The sequence below is a fragment of the Lampetra fluviatilis genome, chromosome 58 (genome assembly GCF_964198595.1).
Source record: "Lampetra fluviatilis chromosome 58, kcLamFluv1.1, whole genome shotgun sequence".
NCBI lineage: Eukaryota > Metazoa > Chordata > Hyperoartia > Petromyzontiformes > Petromyzontidae > Lampetra > Lampetra fluviatilis.
Genome location: NC_136332.1, coordinates 2,601,319 through 2,622,943, shown reverse-complemented (window position 1 = coordinate 2,622,943; position 21,625 = coordinate 2,601,319). Strand labels below are relative to the sequence as shown.

General features: G+C 52.7%; 2 protein-coding genes across 2 annotated transcripts in view; one reads left to right on the top strand and one right to left on the bottom strand.

Moving 5' to 3' along the window:
* The window catches only part of LDAF1 (lipid droplet assembly factor 1), a 15,315-nt gene extending 11,424 nt beyond the window's left edge, over positions 1 to 3,891 (bottom strand). The window contains exons 1-2 of the mRNA XM_078880755.1: positions 3,822 to 3,891; positions 2,662 to 2,827 (exon numbers count right to left, since the gene is read on the bottom strand). Of these exons, the coding sequence (XP_078736881.1) occupies positions 2,662 to 2,751 (90 nt within the window). The 5' untranslated portion in view covers positions 2,752 to 2,827; positions 3,822 to 3,891. The remainder of the gene's footprint in view (positions 1 to 2,661; positions 2,828 to 3,821) is intronic.
* The window catches only part of TBC1D24 (TBC1 domain family member 24), a 525,632-nt gene extending 513,307 nt beyond the window's left edge, over positions 1 to 12,325 (top strand). The window contains exon 13 of the transcript XR_013640389.1: positions 12,275 to 12,325. The gene's annotated coding sequence lies outside the window, so the exon portion shown is untranslated. The remainder of the gene's footprint in view (positions 1 to 12,274) is intronic.
* The last annotated feature ends 9,300 nt before the right edge of the window (positions 12,326 to 21,625 follow it).

Genomic DNA, 21,625 nt, shown 5'->3' with positions numbered 1-21,625 from the left:
CATGATGATGATGGGCCGAGTCAACCCCCAAACCAACCAGGCTCCTAACTCGCGACCCTCCTCCCATCGCGAGCCATCCGACCGCTCCCCCGTCGAGCCACCTCGACCCAGGGGAGGGGAGCCCAAAATGCGATGACGTCGAGTTGTGTAATCTCGACCAACTCGGACCCCCCCCCACCCCGTAGCGCAGGGAGAGGAGGGGCCCCACACCCGCGAGATCGCCCGTTCACCAGCAGCCAGACTCTGCCAAGCGCTCAAATTACACTTTCCCAAAATGCCGTGCGGCCGACGGCTTTGCGTAAAGCGCAGATTTTTGTTTTTTGCCGCCGCGGAGAGACGGACGCCCGGGAGGGGTACGAACGAGTGGACGAACGGACGGACGGACGAACGAAGCCGCCTGCCCGTTCGCTTCGTTGGGGTAGCAGCGAGGCGACGCTGTAAACGCCGCCGCTACGTGGGATGCACGCCGGGAGTGGGGGGGGTGGGGGGACTTCACGCGCAACGGGCCGGCCGGGAATCAAGTGGCGGCGGTGGCGGACGCTCGGGGAGTTATTAATGGAACATCGCCGTGCCGGCCCCGGGGAGGGGTGGGTGGGGAGGGACGGATGGGGGGGGACGGAGAGCCGTGGAATGCTGGCGTCGACGGCGGCGGCGGGGAACACGAGCAGGGAGCTGCGCTTTTAGTTTGCGGGACGCGGTAGGAGTGGCGACGTCACAGAAGCCGGGGGGGGGGGGGGAAGGCAGCCAGCGGCTCCCTCCCCCCCCCACCGCGCCACCGCAGTCACGAGAATTCACCGGCTCGCAAGCGGAAGGTTCGGAGTTCAAATCGTGGTCGGTGGGGGTCGATTCGACCCATCATCATCATCATCTCCCTCTCTCCTCCCTCTCTCCGGGGTTGATTAAATGGGCACCGTTTTGTGGGGAAGTAAATCCCCAACGGATCTACTTGGCCCCGCCACAGGAATGCGAATTTTTCCACCACTGGCTCAGGCGACTGATAAAGCAAGGAATATAATTTTGAATGTAACGCGAGTAAATGTACAAATTTTATATAGTTGGCTACGTACGGTGGTGCGAACGAAGTCCGTCGTACATGCAGAACACGCAGCAATCGTCGCTCCCCGACCGCAAAACTCCTGCCAACACTTGGCAGGCCAGCACTGCGTATACTCGTTACCGCTCATGGACAGCTGCCACTGAGGGTGCCCTTGGCGAGGCTGTAGCAGGGCGTCGCAATGGTGCCACCCATAGCGCAAACCCGCTGCGTTTTAGCCGCCCGGCGCTCCGCTCGTTGTTGTGAGCGTCGCTTCTCTGCCCTCCGCGGTTGCAGGAGGGCGACTTCCTCCAACTGCCCGGTAGCAGCGTCCTTCACGAGCCTCGGCCTCCGCAGAGGCCGATGTCGACACCGCTGGTACCGGTCATCGGCAAGTCCAATCACAAGTTCACACATTCACGCAGAGCAGAGCGCCTTTGCCGGGGCAAGTGCTGTTAGCGAGCACCTACGAAGGCTGGCACGGCACACCAGGGCGGGTTGGTGGCCACCACCACGCACGGCCGCCTTTGTCTCCCCAGTGGCGATGATGTTTACTACACACCGTACCAGGTACTCATTTGAGGCCGAGTCGACCTAGAGGCGGCCCAGGATCGACTCCGATAATCGTCACCGGTGTCAGCGAGCGAATCGAGCTCGCCGGGTTCTTAACGCAGCGCGCTCACCGCAACTACTGTAGCAACCCACCTGGGTACACACACGTACGCACACGTACACACACACACCCGCGCACGCACACACACACACACCCGCGCACGCACACACACACACACCCGCGCACGTACACACACACACACCCGCGCACGCACACACACACACACCCGCGCACGTACACACACGCACACGCACGCACACACACACACACCCGCGCACGCACACACACACACACGCGCGCACACACACACACACACACACCCGCGCACGCACACACACGCACACCCGCGCACGCACACACACACACACCCGCGCACGCACACACACACACACCCGCGCACGCACACACACACACACCCGCGCACGTACACACACACACACCCGCGCACGTACACACACACACACCCGCGCACGTACACACACACACACCCGCGCACGTACACACACACACACCCGCGCACGCGCACACACACACACACCCGCGCACGCACACACACACACACCCGCGCACGCACACACACACACACCCGCGCACGCACACACACACACACCCGCGCACGCACACACACACACACCCGCGCACGCACACACACACACACCCGCGCACGCACACACACACACACCCGCGCACGCACACACACACACACCCGCGCACGTACACACACACACACCCGCGCACGTACACACACACACACCCGCGCACGAACACACACACCCGCGCACGCACACACACACACACCCGCGCACGTACACACACACACACCCGCGCACGTACACACACACACACGCACGTACACACACACACACCCGCGCACGTACACACACACACACCCGCGCACGTACACACACACACACCCGCGCACGTACACACACACACACCCGCGCACGTACACACACACACACCCGCGCACGTACACACACGTACACGCGCGCACACAGCGACCATGGCCACGCACCACTGGGTTGGTGTTCACATCGTGCAGCAGCTGTTGAATTCGGTCGGATACGTCGGAGGATTTGACGTCTCGGCCCTTCCCGGGGTCCATGGTGCCCCGCGAGTTCCTGCCGACACTTCCAGCACGGGCGGCGACGGCGGCGATGGTGACGACGGCGGTTCGGTCTCTAACGGGCGACAGAAAACGGCCCCTTCGTCAAGTCAATCCACTGCTGGATGAGAACTCCCCCCCCACACGGCGTGGGGTTGCGTCTGGCTGTACTCCACCGCGCTGCTCCTGCGGGTTGGTGAAGCCGGGGCGCACACGCACGGCAGCATAGAAGTACAGCGCAACCAATTCGTTTTGCCGCACCGCCTCCGACCATCCAGGCTCCAACCTGCTTAGCTTCTGAGATCGGATGAGACGGAGCGAGCTCTGGAAGAATTGGTCAAAGGCGTGATGACTTCATGCTACAAATAAGAATAACCACCATCATCATCATCATCAAACAGAATCAGCAGCACCATCACTATCTTCACACCGGAGCACGAGCACCATCTGAAATATGATGGCATCACAAACATTAAAGCCATCATCGCTTTTCCAAGCTTCACCACCACCGCCAACAACATACATTTTGACTTAAAACGTTCGTGACTGCAGTAATTCATAGTCTTTGGTTCTTTGGGTAAAGTCACGGAGATAGGAAATAATAAAATAAAAATAATTAAATAAAAACCTGGCGACCGACCGCTGGTGTTGCTATCGAAACGGCGTGAATTTTTGTTTAAATAATTTTTATTTATTTTACTATTTTCTATCTACGTGAGCTCCTAGCTTGGATTGTCTCATTCTTCACCTGAGGACGGCTGCTTGCGTTGTGGCCGAAACGTCGTGAGAATTGTTTAATTTTATTATGTTTTATTTTTATTATTTGATTACTTCCCTTCTACGTGACTTTACCGAAAAAACCAAGAAGATGAATCCCTGCAGTCACGAAAGCTTTAAATCGAAATCTATCTACGTGACTTTACCCAAAGAACTAAAGACTATGAACCACATGAATGTTGAAGCCTCTCGTCTGGCTCGTCGAGGCCTTCCTGGACACATCCGTGAAGATGAAAATAATAATATATAAAGAGCTTTATAGCTAATCGGATTTCCTCCGGTAATAAACAAACTCTCTTGAGTCGTGCCTTGTTGCGAGCTGCCCCGTCGTGCTGCGTGAAGGCCGCCGTCTCGCCAAACCTCGTCCCGTTCACGAGCCTCAGCGCGGGGTCACGGTGGGAGGGTCACGGTGAAGGGGGTCACGGCAAGGGGGGTCACGGTGAGGGGGGTCACGGTGAGGGGGGGTCAAAAAACCCCGCGGCTCTTCCGAGGGAACTCTCTTCGTGACCTTGAAGGACCCAAACGCCGCCTCGGACGTCAGATTCACTGGCGGCTCTTAAAATATTGAGAGTCGCTTTTGTTGTTTTTAAGCCCGAATCCCAACAAAAAATGTCGCTAATTTTTTTTTGCTGACCGCCCCCCCCCCCCAACATCACCAACCCCCCAGCACCACCACCACCATCACCACCCCCCCAACACCCCAGCACCATCACGACCCCCACCACCACCACCATCACCACCACCACCATCACCACCACCATCACCACCACCACCATCACCACCCCCACCACCACCCCAACACCCCAGCACCATCACGACCCCCATCACCACCTCCACCACCACCCCCATCCCCACCACCGAGACGAACTCTCTAAGACCATTAACCACGGCACCACAAGGAAACCTTCAAGGGAAACCTTCACCCACCCCCCACCCCCGACGTCGTCGCTGTCAAAGCGCCGCCCTCCGAAGCTCACCGGGCTCGAGGTCCAGGGGAGCAGGCCTCACGCACGGCGCCCCCGGCGAGTTCCCGCTCAGGGTCGGCCCCTCAACGACTTTGTTTGTTTGTTCGTGAAGCCGTCAGAGACGCGAGTTCCCGCAAGTTTCCGCTCGCGTTTCGATTACCTCTCACGCGACCCCTGACCGGCGCGCGCTGGTGGAAGTGGAGATCCGCTTCCGTGTTAGCGGGGATCGTGATCGGCGACGTAGCAGTGCGAGAGCGCTCCTTTAGTAAAGGTCGTGATCGGCAACGTAGCAGTGTGAGAGCGCTCTTGAGTAAAGGTCGTGATCGGCAACGTAGCAGTGTGAGAGCGCTCATAAGTAGAGGTCGTGATCGGCAATGTAGCAGTTGGAGAGCGCGTTTAAGTAGAGGTCGTGATCGGCAACGTAGCAGTATGAGAGCGCTCTTAAGTAGAGGTCGTGATCGGCAATGTAGCAGTGTGAGAGCGCTCTTTAGTAGAGGTCGTGATCGGCAATGTAGCAGTGTGAGAGCGCTCTTTAGTAGAGGTCGTGATCGGCAACGTAGCAGTGTGAGAGCGCTCTTGAGTAAAGGTCGTGATCGGCAACGTAGCAGTGTGAGAGCGCTCTTAAGTAGAGGTCGTGATCGGCAACGTAGCAGTGCGAGAGAGCTCTTTAGTAGAAATCGTGATCGTCAACGTAGCAGTGCGAGAGCGCTCTTTAGTAAAGGTCGTGATCGGCAACGTAGCAGTGCGAGAGCGCTCTTAAGTAGAGATCGTGATCGGCAACGCAGCAGTGTGAGAGCGCTCTTACGTAGAGGTCGTGATCGGCAATGTAGCAGTGTGAGAGCGCTCTTACGTAGAGGTCGTGATCGGCAATGTAGCAGTGGGAGAGCACTCTTGAGTAGAGGTCGTGATCGGCAACGTAGCAGTGCGAGAGCGCTCTTGAGTAGAGGTCGTGATTGGAAACGTAGCAGTGCAAAAACGGTCTTAAAGAGAGGTCATCATCGGTAGAATATTAAAGCGAGAGCGCCAATTATTATCTGTGTAAAAAGTGCTCTCGCACTGCCATTGTTTGCGATGACGAACTTTGAGGCCGTCCATAAATGACGTCACGCAATTTTGGACGATTTTTTACCCCCCCCCCCCATCGTCACACGGCGTCACAAAAAGTCAGACCCCCCTCAAATATGACGTCACAAAGCTCTGCCCCCCCAAAATAAAACATGCTTCAAATCGCTTTAAACTATTGTTATTGTAGTGCGTATTTAATGTGGCGCTGCACTCTGATGTTGTAGGAGAAAACATTTATTAAAAAGTATATTTAATTAAGTAGAACGTGTTGTCTATATTTATTTAAAGTTGCGCATTTTGATGTGACGTCACATTTCTCAACCCCCCCCCCCTCGTCACATATCGTCACAAATGTCTGACCCCCCCGCCCCCCCAGGGAGCGTGACGTCATTTATGCACGGCCCCTTTACAGACGAGCACTCTTACAAGTGCGATGTTGCCGATGACGATCTCTGAGAGCGCTCAGATACAGATATCGTCATCGGCGACAACGCAATGCCGAGCGCGCTACTTATGTAGAGATCCTCATGGGCAACGTTGGTATGCGAGGGGACACAATAGACGCTTCGTAATTGCTATGTTGCCGATGACGATCTCTGTTTTACGAGCGCTCCAGAGATCGTCTTTGCCAACATAGCAATGTGAGAGCGCGATTTAGAAAATCGTCATTGCCAACATAGCAATGTGAGAGCGCTCTATGTAGAGATCGTAATCGACAACATAGCAATGTGAGAGCGCTCCTATGTAGAGATCGTAATCGACAACATAGCAATGCGAGAGCGCTCCTATGTAGAGATCGTAATCGACAACATAGCAATGTGAGAGCGCTCTATGTAGAGATCGTAATCGACAACATAGCAATGTGAGAGCGCTCCTATGTAGAGATCGTAATCGACAACATAGCAATGCGAGAGCGCTCCTATGTAGAGATCGTAATCGACAACATAGCAATGTGAGAGCGCTCTATGTAGAGATCGTAATCGACAACATAGCAATGTGAGAGCGCTCTATGTAGAGATCGTAATCGACAACATAGCAAGGTGAGGGCGCTATTTAGATAATCGTCATCGGCAAAATAGCAACGCGAGAGCGCTATTTAGACAATCGTCATCAACAACATAGCAATGTGAGAGCGTTCCTATCGAGATGGCGTCATCGACAACATAGCAATGTGAGAGCGCTATTTAGACAATCGTCATCGGCAAAATAGCAACCCGAGAGCGCTAATTATACGGGCACCATCATCGGCAACGTAGCAATGCGAGATCGCCGTGAAGAGATCATCACGGGCCACGAAACAACACGAGGAGGGGGTCGTCATTGGCACCATCATCGCCCAACTCGCAATGCGAGTGCTCGTGATAGAACAACAACAACCGCCGTTCGCCACTAGGCGGCAGTCACGCTTCCAACGGCGCTCACGGCAGACGAGGTGCACTTTGAGGCTATCCGAAGTTTCGATTTAAAGCGTTCGTGACTGCAGGGATTCATATTCTTGGTTCTTTCGGTAAAGTCACGTAGAAGGGAAATAATAAAATATAAAATAAAACGTAATAAAATAAAATGCTCACGACGTTTCGGCCACAACGCAAGCAGCCGTCCTCAGGTGAAGAAACAGAACGAACCAAGAATATGAATCCCGGCAGTCACGAAAGCTTCACATTGAAATTTAACCGCCTCTACGGGGAGGGATTCCACATAACTTTGAGATCCTTCAACAAACTCCGGTATAAGAAGGCTCAGCTAATCGAGTCTCTCACCTTTCTGAAGAGATGCCGCGACTCTAAGCTTAAAATACGCTGCCAAGCTTGGTGGTGTTCATTAGGACGCTGTCTTTCACCTGAGGACGGCTGCTTGCGTTGTGGCCGAAACGTCGCGAGAATTTTACTTCATATGTTTTATTATGTTATTATTTCCCTTCTACGTGACTTTACCGAAAGAACCAAGAATATCGCTATCCGAAGTGTCGAAGGCTCTCGAGCAGGAGGTGACGGGACAGACCCAGTAGTTGTTGTGGGTTGACTGACTGAGATGGCTGGCAGATGCACCACCGCCTTGTGCTCCCCACTGCGCCAACTTGCCTCGTTTTAGCCGCTCATCATGTGCAGTCCCTGGCAACATAGCAATACGAAAGGAGCTTCTCAGACTTTACATTCTATGGTTGCGTACGGCAATGCTTTGTGTTCACATGAGCTAAATTCCAATACGGTTTCGAGCTTCTGTAGAGAGAGCTTTTTTGATGTGTTTGTGATTCCTCCTCCGTTGAAGGAGCTCAGAAACCAGCGGTTTACTCTGCGGTCCGTACCTAGGGGACCTACTGGCCAGTTTCTAAAATGATGAAAAATATAAGTAGAATTGACCTGTTCCGGCAATAGAACAGGAGTTGTGTTAAGATGTTCAAACACCAAATAGATGATCTTTTGCAAGGAATCAAGTTATTGCGTTAACCACACACAGCGCTTGTGGTGAACATGCAAACACAAACATGGCTCTGATAAAGGATACATGCTCTTTGCTTCTTTCGGTAAAGTCACGTAGGTGTAAAATAAAATAAATAAAATCACGACGTTTCGGGCGCAACACAAGCGTCCATCATCAGGTGGGAAAACCACTGCAAGAAACAACTGCTGAAGTGGGTAGAAGGACTCTCGTAATACGAGGTTATATAGGTAAGAGGGGGGGGGGGGCAGGGAGGAGAGGGGGTGGGGGTGCTGGATGAAGAGCAGCTAGAAAGGATCAAAGAGCAAAAGCAAAGGGGAGATTTTATTTTCTACCCACGTGACTTTACCGAGAGAACCAAAGAGTATGGATCCCTACAGTCACGAAAACTTCAAAGCTATCAAGAACACATGATGCATTTGTCTTTGAAACTGATTGGCCTACACCAGAAGACAGTCTTCTCTACGGCTTTGTCTCTCCAGTGTCAGACCAGAGAATGCCAAAAGGCGAAACAGCACAAAGACAATGCGGGACACTTATTAGCTCGGGTTGAGCAGTGATATCGATCTTTTCGCCCAGAAAGGGTAAAAACGATTCTTATTTTTCATCACTTTGAATACTGACTGCTTCACCCGACCTAGAAGTGTTCTGATACTTGCATCGTCTTTGTACTGCTCGCCTTTTGCTGTTCTCTGGTCTGACACTGGTGGTGAGACGAGGCCATGAAGAAGGCTGCTGCCTCTGGTGTAGGCCAATCAATTTCAAAGACAATGCAGATACTATGAGAGCACGTTTGTTTGCGTGTTTTGCCACATGTATGTGTGGTTAATGCGAACTTGATGCCTCGCAAAAAGGGTTTCTAATTTGGCGTTTGAACATCTTAATGCTACTCCTGTTGCATTGCCAGATAGGGTAAAACCTCTTCTTATTGCTCATCTATACGGTTCATAGGCTTGGGTTGCACGACCACACAATCTGTGGGGTGTCTTGAATTTACCGCCCACGAAGGAGATGCGCACATCATCCTGCTGATGTTCTGATGCGGTGGACGATTTACAACCGCATTGTTCTCGAGACATGTCTCAGCCGGGAGGTCGTGATGCTGCGGGGGTCTAGAACGAGATGTTACTGGTAGGAACCCACTGGTTCCACCAGCCCACAGGATATTATTGTGTCCGTCCGTCGTGCAGGGAGGGGCTGGGTGGGGAGGGGAGGGGAGGGTGGAGAGGGGCTGGGTGGGGAGGGTGGGGCTGGGTGGGGAGGGGAGGGTGGGGAGGCGCTGGGTTGGGAGGGTGGGGAGGGGCTGGGTGGGGAGGGTGGGGAGGGGCTGGGTGGGGAGGGTGGGGCTGGGTGGGGGTGGGGCTGGGTGGGGAGGGGCTGGTCACCCCGTGGTGCCCTTATAAAACTCAACGTTTAACCTACTCACGCCGGCTTGTGCCCACCCTCACAGTCGGGCATATTTGCGGAATACACCACGCCGCCGTTGACCCTGGCCATTGACCGAGCAACCCAACGTTGCTACCAGCTCCCTCCGCAAGAATGTGTTTAAATCTGCGCGTCTGCGTTGTTCCACTCACTTCCTTATGAGTCATGGACGGTGCAACAACCAACCCAAGCGGTTGCACTTTCGCTGGGCTGGGTGGTTTGTTGCAGGAATATTTGCGGTTCGAAATCAAGTGTTGAACCCCCTCTCTACGTCCCTAGCCGCTTCACGGAGGATGTTAAAGATCCCCCCCCCCCCCCCTGACGTCGTTCGCAAAAAGTAGGCCACGTGTGTGTGTGTGTGCGGGCACCCTGGTCCACTTTTTAATTGACAATTACTCTTGGAATCTTCACCACGAACATCGCCCCACTGCCGCTGGCGAAAAACCTGGCAACGCCCTCCCGAAAAACAGTCACGAGCAAAAAATAGACGAGCGGACACCACCGTCTTGCGCGTAGAGTACCGTTAGCGAGCGCCTATTAAGGCCGGCACCGTTGCACAGAAGAGCGGGTGCTCTAACGCCAACAAAGACAAAGATCCCCCGTGTAGCCTTAACTATATGTTGGGGCAAGCGTTGTTAGCGAGCACCTATGAAGGCCGGCACGGCACACGAAGGGATGGGTGGCCAACACCACGCCCGGCCGCCTTTGTCTCCGCAGTGGCGATGTTTACTACACACCGCACCAGGTACTCATTTGAGGCTGAGTCTACCTAGGGGAGGCTCAGGGCCGACTCAGATAATCGTCACTGGTGTTGGTGGCCGTGAGCGTAAGTCAAACTCGGGTCGCCGGGTTTGTAGCACAGCGCGCAAACCACTACACTGCCGCTCCCCACACAAACACACAAGTTACACAGAGTCACACAGACAACAACAACAACCGCCATTCACCACTAAGTGGTGGTGACGTCACCACGACGCTTGTGCCAGGCTATGTGCACCTTGAGGCCACGTGAAGTGTCGAACGCCTGCTGGCAGGAGGTCACGGGGCAGACCCAGATGCCACAGGTCGACTGACTGAGATGACTGAGATGACTGGCTGATGCACCACCTGTGCCCCCTACTGTGCCAACTTGTGAGCGTCGCTCCCCCGCCCTTCGTTGTTGTTGGAGGGCGACTGCCTCCAACTGCCCAGTAGCATCCTTCACGAGTCTCCTCCACAGAGGCCGATCTTGACACCGCTGGTACCAGTCATCGGCAAGTCCACTCAGCTCTACATCGTCCTGTACCACATCACTCCATCTCTTCTCTAGCCCCCTCGATCCAGCCGAACAAAAGCTGTTTAGGCATGCGGTGGCTGGGCATGCGGGCTACATGACCCAGCCAACGCAGCCTTGCCTGCCGGAGGAGCTCATCGATGGGGCTTTGTCCAGATCTTTCGAAGATTTGTGAGCTCCTCACACAATCCAGCCTGGTTAAACCCAGGATGGATCGTAGGCAGGCCAGCCTAAATGTTTCTAACCGGCGAAGATGCTCCATTAGGGGGGTCCACATTTCGCAAGCGTAGAAAAGGGAGGGAATGACCGTGGCCGAGAAGACCTGAAGCTTTGTGCGAAGATAATGCCACTTGACTGATTCGGAGTGAGACCTCTGCTGTTTAACCGTAGCCGATCATGAGCATACCGCCAAGGTATGGGAAACTCTCCACTCTCTCCACACAGTCACACAGACACACAGTCACACAGACACACACAGATACACGCAGACACATACGCAGACAACAACAACAACCGCCATTCGCCACTAAGTGGCGGTGACGTCACCACGACGCTTGTGCCAGGCCATGTGCACCTTGAGGCCAGGTGCCACAGGTCGACTGACTGAGATGACTGGCTGATGCACCACACTGACACACACACAGACATACACAGACACACACACACGCACATTGACACACTGACATACACACATTGACACACACAAACTCACACACAGACTCACACACACAGACTCACACACAGACACACACCGACACACACACACACATACACACACAGATACACACATACACACACAGATACACACATACACACACAGATACACACAGATACACACACACAAACTGACACACACATTGACACACACACACCGACACAGACACACACAGATACACACAGATACACAGACACACAGACACGCATACACAGGCACACACGCAGACACACAGAGACACACACACACAGAGACACACACACAGCCACACTGACTTTTATCACCCTCGTAGGAAACACAAATACACCGCGGTGTGATCTCCGGTTACTGCTCATTAATAGCCACTCACTGCGCCCGCTTGCCAGCCACAATACCCCAGCTATTCTTGGGCCGCAGACAACTGAACAAACATTAAATTGGCCGAGGCAGAGGCCAGGGTGGTGCAAAGACAAAGATCCCCCGTATAGCCTTAACAAACTGTTGGGGCAAGTGCTGTTAGCGAGCAGCACCAGCGGCAATGTTTACTGCACATCCCACCGGGTACTCATTTGAGGCTGAGTCGACCTAGGGGAGGCCAAACACCGGTTCAGATAATCGTCATCGGTGTTGGCCGTGAGCGGGAATCTAACTCGGGTCACCGGGGTCGCAGCGCAGCGTAGCGCTAACCACTACATCACCCCTCCCCACCCAGAGACAGAGGCCAGGGTGGGGTCACAACCAGAATCACAAACCAGCCAGCTCCCAGGTTCAAGGCTCAAGCCCTGGGTCTCTGGGTGTCTCTCTCTCTGAAAGGATATTCGTAATGGCCATGTCAAAGGCACTTGAGCCATGTCTGTTGAGATCTCTGTTGTACACAGAACAGAGGTCGCAAACGGGTTTTGATTCCTTACCCGTACCCGTACCCGGCCGCACCAGGGTCGCAATCGGGTACCCGTACCCTACCCAATACCCGGCTACCCGTACCCGGCCGGGTATCGGGGAGGGTACGGGTACCCGATTGCGACTTTTGGGATGAAGCCACGTTGCAGGCGCGGGTGGGTTGATTCTAGGAACATGAATTGTGAGAAGAGACAAGACGTTGGGAAATGAGTGACAAACGGTTACTCACCAGTGACTCACGGCCTACCCGTACCCGGCCGCACCAGGGTCGCAAACGGGTACCCGTACCCGGCCGGGTACGGGTAGCCGGGTATCGGGTAGGGTACGGGTATCGAGTACCCGGTTGCGACCTCTGACACAGAACAAAGCCCCCGGGTGTGGGTGAAACGATAACATCAAACTTTGAGTTGATTTTGTTTAACCCAAGTGGAAGCTCGGGAGACCAGCGTGTGTCATTTGCGAGATATGACTTGGAGCATTAGTCCGCCGCTAGAGGGCGATGATTGATGCCCTGTAATTTACACTATTTGGACACACATTTGTCGGATGGCCAACAGGAGGAACATTTAAAACGCGTTGTTGTTTGGAAAAATTGGAAGGAACCGAAAAGAGGGGAAGACCTACCAATAGAATTGGTTGACGACGACTTCATGAGAGATTTGGGGCCACCAGAGAAATGTGGCCACTAGCTTGAGCATATTGGCAGCACCGCAAGACGAAGAGGAAAGTGGACAACAACAAAATGACGACACGGTGGCAGTGGACACCCACGGGACCACCTGCCACATGGGTCGCGGTGGTGATGAAATTGCGGTGTCAATTTTCGAATTTCACCAATTTCAAGACCTGAGGTCGACACACACCGCGGTATTAAGCAGGGTGGCCGCTTGATCCGAACCGTGAATCTCTGCAGCAGCAGCAGCAGCAGCAACAACATCAACAAGATCATCAACAACAAGAAGAAGGGGCGAACGCGCTTACTGCAGGGCAGGGTCACTGCCCCAATCATCGGGGCGAGATGCGGGAAGTCAAAACCGACAACTTAGAAGTCAGAAGCGCCGCGTATCTCGTTGGCTGCTCAAGGAGGCTTTGAGAAATTGTTGAATCGTTCTCCAACTCGCCGGTGCCCGAGGCTGAAACAAAAAATAACAATGACGGTGGGCGCCTCGTTTTTAAACACTTGCGCTCATGGGCGAGTAAATGTCTGGTCGTCGGGTGGTGGAGGAGGGGGGTCTTGACGACAACAAATTTGGCCAACCCCCAACTCGATCGAGTAAATGACAACATTCGCCGAGGGGGAAACCAGCGCCCTCCTCCGCTGTCAATTTGGACGCGCGTGCACACCTGACACAAACGTGACGCGCGTGCAACGCGACGCAACCGGGCGCAACGTGCAACGGGTTGCGCGCGCGTCGCGGCACGCGGAATCCTGGGGCCCTTGCGGACTCCAAATATAAGCAGCAGGCGTCAGGGTCGGCATCGAAGCCACGACCCTTCTGCATACCAGGCGAGGTAGTTAACGTCTCCTAGCCACAGTGATAATGATGAGAGAGAAACACTCAAACTCCAAATATACAGCAGGCGTTGTTAGGGTAGGGATCGACTCAACTCCACACCCCATCCCCCCCATCTGCATTCCTTGCGCCAAAAATCAGCGCAGCCCTTTGAAAAAAAATAAAACTCCCGGAGAATATCGGAGATCGTCAGAGTGGGGATACTTTTTGTTGTCGTCGTAGTTGTACGAGAGTTAGAAAGTAAATTTTGCTCGGCAGATTGGAGGTGGAAAGTCTGCGATAAGGGAACTTAATCTGGACTAATCCTCGCTAAAGGTCGAACACGCCTCGACTCGTACCCCCCACCCCACCCCCTTTGAGAAATGCTCATCAATGCCAAAAGATACTGGGCCTGTATCGTCAGTAAGCGACGACCGAGAGACGGACTTATCACTTGAATCGCCGTTGCTGACCACAGACCCACAACAGTTGCCGGCGAGCCAAGCTGCCGGCAGCGAACGGCACCGGTAAAGTTGCGATCAAAAGTCGGAGTCATTGCCCTGCTGCCGCACAAATGAGCCGTGAGGGCGTCGTGGTGGGCATTCCACGTTACTACGGCGGGGGAGAGTCCATCCACGAGACATCCACTGTGAGCCCATTTGTATCCACTCGCCCCGAGGGATGATTGGCTGAGTCAACCCCCCAAGGAGGATTTGAGCTCGCAACTTCGTGGTTGCGAGCCCATCGCAACCACAAAGCGTGAACGCGTTTCTTTAACTGAGCGAGGTTGTTGTAAGAGCTGAGTTGGGGGGGGGGGTAAAGACGATGACGATGAAAGGTGAATTGCAAGTGGAGCAGCGCGAGAGAAGACGCAGAGAGGGAAGGGAGATGACCTGTAGGGTGGTGAGTGGGTGACTGAGTGGGTGGGTGGGTGAGTTGGTGTGTTGTTGTGGCGCGCAGTGTGGTGAGTGGGTGGGTGAGTGAGTGGATGGGTGGGTGGGTGAGTGTGTTGTTGTGACTTACAGTGTGGTGAGTGGGTGACTGAGTGGGTGAGTCAGTGGGTGAATGAGTGACTGGGCGAGTGAGTGAGTGAGTGGGTAAATGGGTGGGTGAGTGGGTGAGTGAGTGAGTGGGTGGGTGGGTGAGTGAGTGAGTTGTTGTGACCTGCATTGTGGTGGCGAATGAGACAAGGCAGCCAGCGTCTTGTTGACCGAGTCCTCAGCGTGGTCGGAGGAATTCGTGAGTGAAGTTCACGTCAAAGTAACAACGGTAGTAGCAATAGAAGAGCGATAAGGAGGCAAGATCAGCTCGCTGAGCTACCTCATCCGAGCGGTCACACGACGGCCGCATTACTCGTCAGGCTCAGCAGCCATTTAAGACGCTTTGGTTCTTCTCGTCCGTGCCAAAGCCGCGTTAACTCCTCACCATTCGTAGCGATAGAAGAGTGATCACGCACAGAGGGTGGCACGGCACGGTCGACATTGAGCCGCTGAGTAGCGGAGTCGAGGGTTCTAGGCCCTTGTATGGTAGCACAGAGGTCCACTTTGAGGACGCTCGTGGTTTGGTGTTCGTTAAGTCGAAGTGTTGCTCGGTGCGAAACCCCTACCATTGCATCACGTCACGAGACGCACTTCTGTCACGTGGCACTCGAGCCCACATGTCCACAGAGCTGGAATAAGCGGCATGAAGTGGCAAACACACGTGAACGTGGGGCACCTGGATGGTGGCCAAAACCGGGTTTAATCACAATGCGGTTTAGGTGAGTCTATTCGTTTCTCTGTTGAGTTTATCGGTTTCTGTGTGAGTCTGTGGGTCTCTATGTTGAGTCTATGGGTCTCTATGTTGAGTCTATGGGTCTCTATGTTGAGTTGATCGGTCTCTGTGTGAGTCTGTGGGTCTCTATGTTGAGTTCATCAGTCTCTGTGTGAGTCTGTGGGTATCTATGTTGAGTTCATCAGTCTCTGTGTGAGTCTGTGGGTCTCTATGTTGAGTCTATGGGTCTCTATATTGAGTCTATCGGTCTCTATGTGAGTCTGTGGATCTCTATGTAGTTGATCGGTCTCTATGTGAGTCTATTAGTCTCTATGTTGAGTCTATGTGTCTCTATGTTGAGTTTATCGGTCTCTGCGTGACTCTGGGGGTCTCTATGTTGAGTCTATGGGTCTCTGTGTGAGTCTATGGGTCTCTATGTTGAGTTCATCAGTCTCTGTGTGAGTCTGTGGGTCTCTGTGTTGAGTCTATCGGTCTCTATGTTGAGTCTATGGGTCTCTATGTTGAGTTCATCAGTCTCTGTGTGAGTCTATGGGTCTCTATCTTGAGTTTCTGTATCTCTATGTAGTTAATCGGTCTCTATGTTGAGTCTATGTGTCTATATTGAGTTGATCGGTCTCTATTTGAGTCTGTGGGTCTCTACGTTCAGTGTATGGGTCTCTATGTTCAGTTGATCGGTCTTTGTGTGAGTCTGTGGGTCTCTACGTTGAGTCTATGGGTCTCGATGTGAGTCTATTAGTCTCTATGTTGAGTCTATGGGTCTCTATGTTGAGTTGATCGGTCTCTGTGTAAGTCTGTGGGTCTCTACGTTGAGTCTATGGGTCTCTATGTTGAGTTGATCGGTCTCTGTGTGAGTCTGTGGGTCTCTATGTTGAGTCTATGGGTCTCGATGTGAGTCTATTAGTCTCTATGTTGAGTCTATGGGTCTCTATGTTGAGTTGATCGGTCTCTGTGTGAGTCTGTGGGTCTCTACGTTGAGTTTATGGGTCTCTATATTGAGTTGATCGGTCTCTGTGTGAGTCTGTGAGTCTCTACGTTGAGTCTATGGGTCTCTATGTTGAGTTGATCGGTCTCTGTGTGAGTCTGTGTGTCTCTACGTTGAGTCTATGGGTCTCGATGTGAGTCTATTAGTCTCTATGTTGAGTCTATGGGTCTCTATGTTGAGTTGATCGGTCTCTGTGTGAGTCTGTGGGTCTCCACGTTGAGTCTATGGATCTATATGTTGAGTTGATCAGTCTCTGTGTGAGTCTATGGGTCTCTATTATGAGTTGATCGGTCTCTGTGTGAGTCTGTGGGTCTCTACGTTGAGTCTATGGATCTCTATGTTGAGTTGATCGGTCTCTGTGTGAGTCTATGGGTCTCTATGTTGAGTCTATGGGTCTTTATGTTGAGTTTATCAGTCTCTGTGTGAGTCTGTGGGTCTCTACGTTGAGTCTATGGGTCTCGATGTGAGTCTATTAATCTCTATGTTGAGTCTATAGGTCTCTATGTTGAGTTTATCAGTCTCTGTGTGAGTCTGTGGGTCATTACGTTGAGTATATTGGTCTCTATGTTGAGTTTATCGGTCTCTGTGTGAGGCTGTGGGTCTCTACGTTGAGTCTATGGGTCTCTATATTGAGTTGATCGGTCTCTGTGTGAGTCTGTGGGTCTCTATATTGAGTTGATCGGTCTCTGTGTGAGTCTGTGGGTCTCTACGTTGAGTCTATAGATCTCTATGTTGAGTTGATCGGTTTCTATGTTGAGTCAATGGGTCTCGATGTGAGTCTATTAATATCTATGTTGAGTCTATGGGTCTCTATGTTGAGTTTATCAGTCTCTTTTGAGTCTGTGGGTCTCTACGTTGAGTCTATGGGTCTCGATGTGAGTCTATTTATCTCTATGTTGAGTCTATGGGTCTCTATGTTGAGTTTATCAGTCTCTGTGTGAGTCTGTGGGTCTCTACGTTGAGTCTATGGGTCTCTATGTTGAGTTTATCGGTCTCTGTGTGAGGCTGTGGGTCTCTACGTTGAGTCTATGGGTCTCTATGTTGAGTTGATCGGTCTCTGTATGAGTCTGTGGGTCTCTACGTTGAGTCTATGGGTCTCGATGTGAGTAGCCGTTTTGTACTTGGTTCTAGATTGCCTTTCTGAGCGTTATCCCCACTGGTCACCTCTTGGAACAGGCTTCTTGCAATCTCTTCCCATTACAATCAACGTCGCCATCTCTTTCTTCCCTTCGGCCTTCCGCCAGACCCTGCAGCTCGTTGCCAATGTAAACGCTCGACCTCCACGGCCCCAAATGAAGGCATTCGAGCGTTGTATTTTACATGCTTTTATTTAACTCACTCTGTCTGTTGTTGTCGTTACCGCAAATCCTGTAACTCAATTTTAACCCATTTCCCAATGTGGTATCGACTGCAAACTTCGTATAGCTATGTCTTACTGATGGCAATACTATATTCTATCATAAAAAATAAAAAAATATTAATTTTTAAACAATCTTTTTACACGCTTTCTATTAACTCACTCGGTCTGTTGTTATTGTCGTATCCTCAAATCTTGTAACTCAATTTTAACCCACTTCCCAATGTGGTATCGACTGCAAACTTGGTATACTTATGTCATACTGATGACAATACTATATTCTATCATTAAAAAAATATATATTTTTAAACATTCTTTTTCGTATGTTTCGGCTTGGGTCTAATTGTCCACGATCAATTAACGTTGGCTGTAAATCACCACGGTCCCTTACGTTATGGCAAGCTTCGGGGCCACTTCCTGGAGTCGTGGAGTTCTGCCATTATGAGTACGGTACATTTCATTAAAGCGTGTTTAAAAAAAGAGTATTTTTAAATATTACTTATTTCTTTTTTGTTTACCCAGGTGGTGAGAAGTCCCGAGAGACACAGACAGCAAGGGTAGAGTCTCAATCGCAGGAGCGACTGACCTGGATCACCAAAATAACAATCTCATCATCACCACAAATTAGCACGGGACGGCGCTCAGCCTTGTGGGAATTCCATATTCCCATGGTAGGAGACATTCCGTCCGTGGGATGAGCGCGGCGGTGATACTCACATTCGTGTCATCCAACTCAGCACCAAAAACAGCCCCGCTCGTCAAGTCCGACCCGCCGCTAAAACCCGAGCCGCGTGAAATGTGGATTTCTGGGGATGAGAGATTCCATGGCATCTGCCAAGCGACCTCCCGTGTTCATGGAAAGGGTTAAGTCAGTGTTGTGGATGTGGCCACGTGTCAACTCCCTGCCCCCCACCCTCCCAGTCACACTCCACAGAGCCATCCACATTAGCGCGGCGCTCCTGCGTCCGCTAAAGCAGCGCGCACAAAGAGACGGCATCAGGGACTCGGCTCCAGGAGACTGTACCTCAGGGTCTTGAAAGGAGACCGGATCTCAGGGTCTTGAAAGGAGACCGGGTCTCAGGGTCTTGAAAGGAGACCGGGTCTCAGGGTCTTGAAAGGAGACCGGGTCTCAGGGTCTTGAAAGGAGACCGGGTCTCAGGGTCTTGAAAGGAGACCGAGTCTCAGGTACTTGAAAGGAAACCAGGTCTCAGGGTCTTGAAAGGAGACCGGGTCTCAGGTACTTGAAAGGAAACCAGGTCTCAGGGTCTTGAAAGGACACCAGGTCTCAGGGTCTTGAAAGGAGACCGGGTCTCAGGGTCTTTAAAGGAGACCGGATCTCAGGTACTTGAAAGGAAACCAGGTCTCATGGTCTTGAAAGGAGACCGGGTCTCAGGTACTTGCAAGGAAACCAGGTCTCAGGGTCTTGAAAGGAGACCGGGTCTCAGGGTCTTGAAAGGAGACCGGGTCTCAGGGTCTTGAAAGGAGAACGGGTCTCAGGGTCTTAAAAGGAGACCGGGTCTCAGGGTCTTAAAAAGGAGACCGGGTCTCAGGGTCTTGAAAAGAGATCGGGTCTCAGGGTCTTTAAATGAGACCGGGTCTCAGGGTTCTGAAAGGAGACTGGGTCTCAGGGTCTTGAAAGGAGACTGGGTCTCAGGGCTTCGCGATTCAGCCACCAACGTGACTTCCCTTCCATCAATGCGCCGACCCCTCCGGCACACGGCATCGATAGTGAACTTCGCCCTGGCGCAGACACCCGCGGTGACATCACCGCCGCCAGCCGCCAACCGCGACAATTAATTCCGACGACTGCGTTGCCATATTTAACCGTGGCCAGGGGCATCGAGTCACGCTCATGAATTCGTCTCGGGTGACAAATGGCAACAGCCTCTGCGCGTCGGTGCGGCTCGCCACCGTTTACTGCCACCGAGGCCAACACGCGCGGCATTGCGGGGCCCCTGTCGAGAGATATAAATTGTCCCGCTCGATCGCGGTTGGGAACGAAGCCGCTTTTCGCCAGCGCTGCCGTTGCCCCTTGCAAGTTGTGGTTTGCTTCACGCGCGATCGGGGCCAGTGCCGGAGGAAGCTAGTGCGGGGCCGGTAGCATATGTTGCTATAAAGGGGCCTTGAATAAATAAAAAAACACGTAAATATTAAAACACACATTTTTTTACTTGCACAATAAAGGAATTGATTTTTTTCATTTGGTATAAAGACAGATAATACGACAAATCGCGAAGGCGGTATAGTACTATAGTAATAGAGCAAGTGCAGAATCACTGAACCGGAATTGATAGCTTGAAAGCGTTTAGCGCGGGGCCCTTGAAAGTGCGGGGCCCGTAGCATTTGCAGCTACTTTAGCTGACAGATGACTGGCCGATGTGCCACCTGTGCCCCCTATGGTGCCAGGCTAGGTGCAGGAGGTCACGGGACAGACCCAGCAGGTGCCATGGGTTAGCTGACTGAGATGACCGGTAGATGCACTCCACCTGTGCCCTCTGCTGTGCCAACTCGCTGGACATTACCCTGCCAGCGCTCTGTACGTTGTTGCGAGCGTCGCTCCTTTGCCCTCGCTGTTGTTGGAGGGCGACTGTCTCCAACTGCCCGAGAAGCAGCGTCCTTCACGAGCCTCCTCACCACACCCACAGCGCAGCATCGATTCGTTTCCCACCTTCAGGAAGCACCGAGAGGCGACGCAGCTGTTCCAGGGGACTGAGAGCTGCCATCCGCCTCGCCTCAGAGTCGTGCTCGAATTTTAGTCGGATTTAGAAATTGCGTTACAAGTTGCAGCTCCAGATTCGGCTCCAGGAGACCGGGTTTCAGCATCTTGAGACTCTGCTCCAGGATACCGGGTCTCAGTGTCTTGAGACTCGGCTCCAAGAGACCGGGTCTCAGAGTCTTGAGACTCGGCTCCAGGATACCGGGTTTCAGTGTCTTGAGACTCGGCTCCAGGAGACCGGGTCTCAGTGTCTTGAGATTCGGCTGCAGGAGAGCGGGTCTCAGTGTCTTGAGACTCGGCTCCAGGAGACCGGGTCTCAGAGTCTTGAGACTCGGCTCCAGGATACCGGGTTTCAGTGTCTTGAGACTCGGCTGCAGGAGAGCGGGTCTCAGTGTCTTGAGACTCGGCTAAATTTGCTCAAAGTTAATTTGAGTCAACGTGACTGACTAACCGGCAAGAGCAGCAGTGGTTCAGTTAAAGACAAACCGTGGATCGGTTTCATCATAATCAGCACACCGTATGGTCACCAATGTTCACCGCCGCAAAGTCTGTCTCTGGCAACCAAATATGGGGGAGCCTTCATTTTTTTCCCACGTCGCTTGAAAGCGCGGTCGCCACCCGCATCTTACGCACGCAAAGAATGAAGCAGAATTATTTAAATGTCCCAGTTTTTTAAGGGGCCCGCGACGGAGGAGGCAGTGAATGTGTTGCCGCAGTGAGTGTGATGACGAGAGAGGGCGCATGATTACAGAGGACCAGGTTCAGAAGTCCGGCCCTGGCTGGGAATGGAACCAAGGTCACCGCGTTATGATGAAGCAAGCACCAACCGCTGCGCCACCGCTCCCCACTCACTAAAAAAGATGCCCCCGAAAAATCCTTAACAGACTGTTGGGGCAAGTGCTGTTAGCGAAGGCCAGAACGGTACACGAGGGGGTGGGTGGCCAGCACCAAACCCGACCGCCTTTGTCTCCCCAGTGACGATGTTTACTACACACCGCACCAGGTACTTATTTTA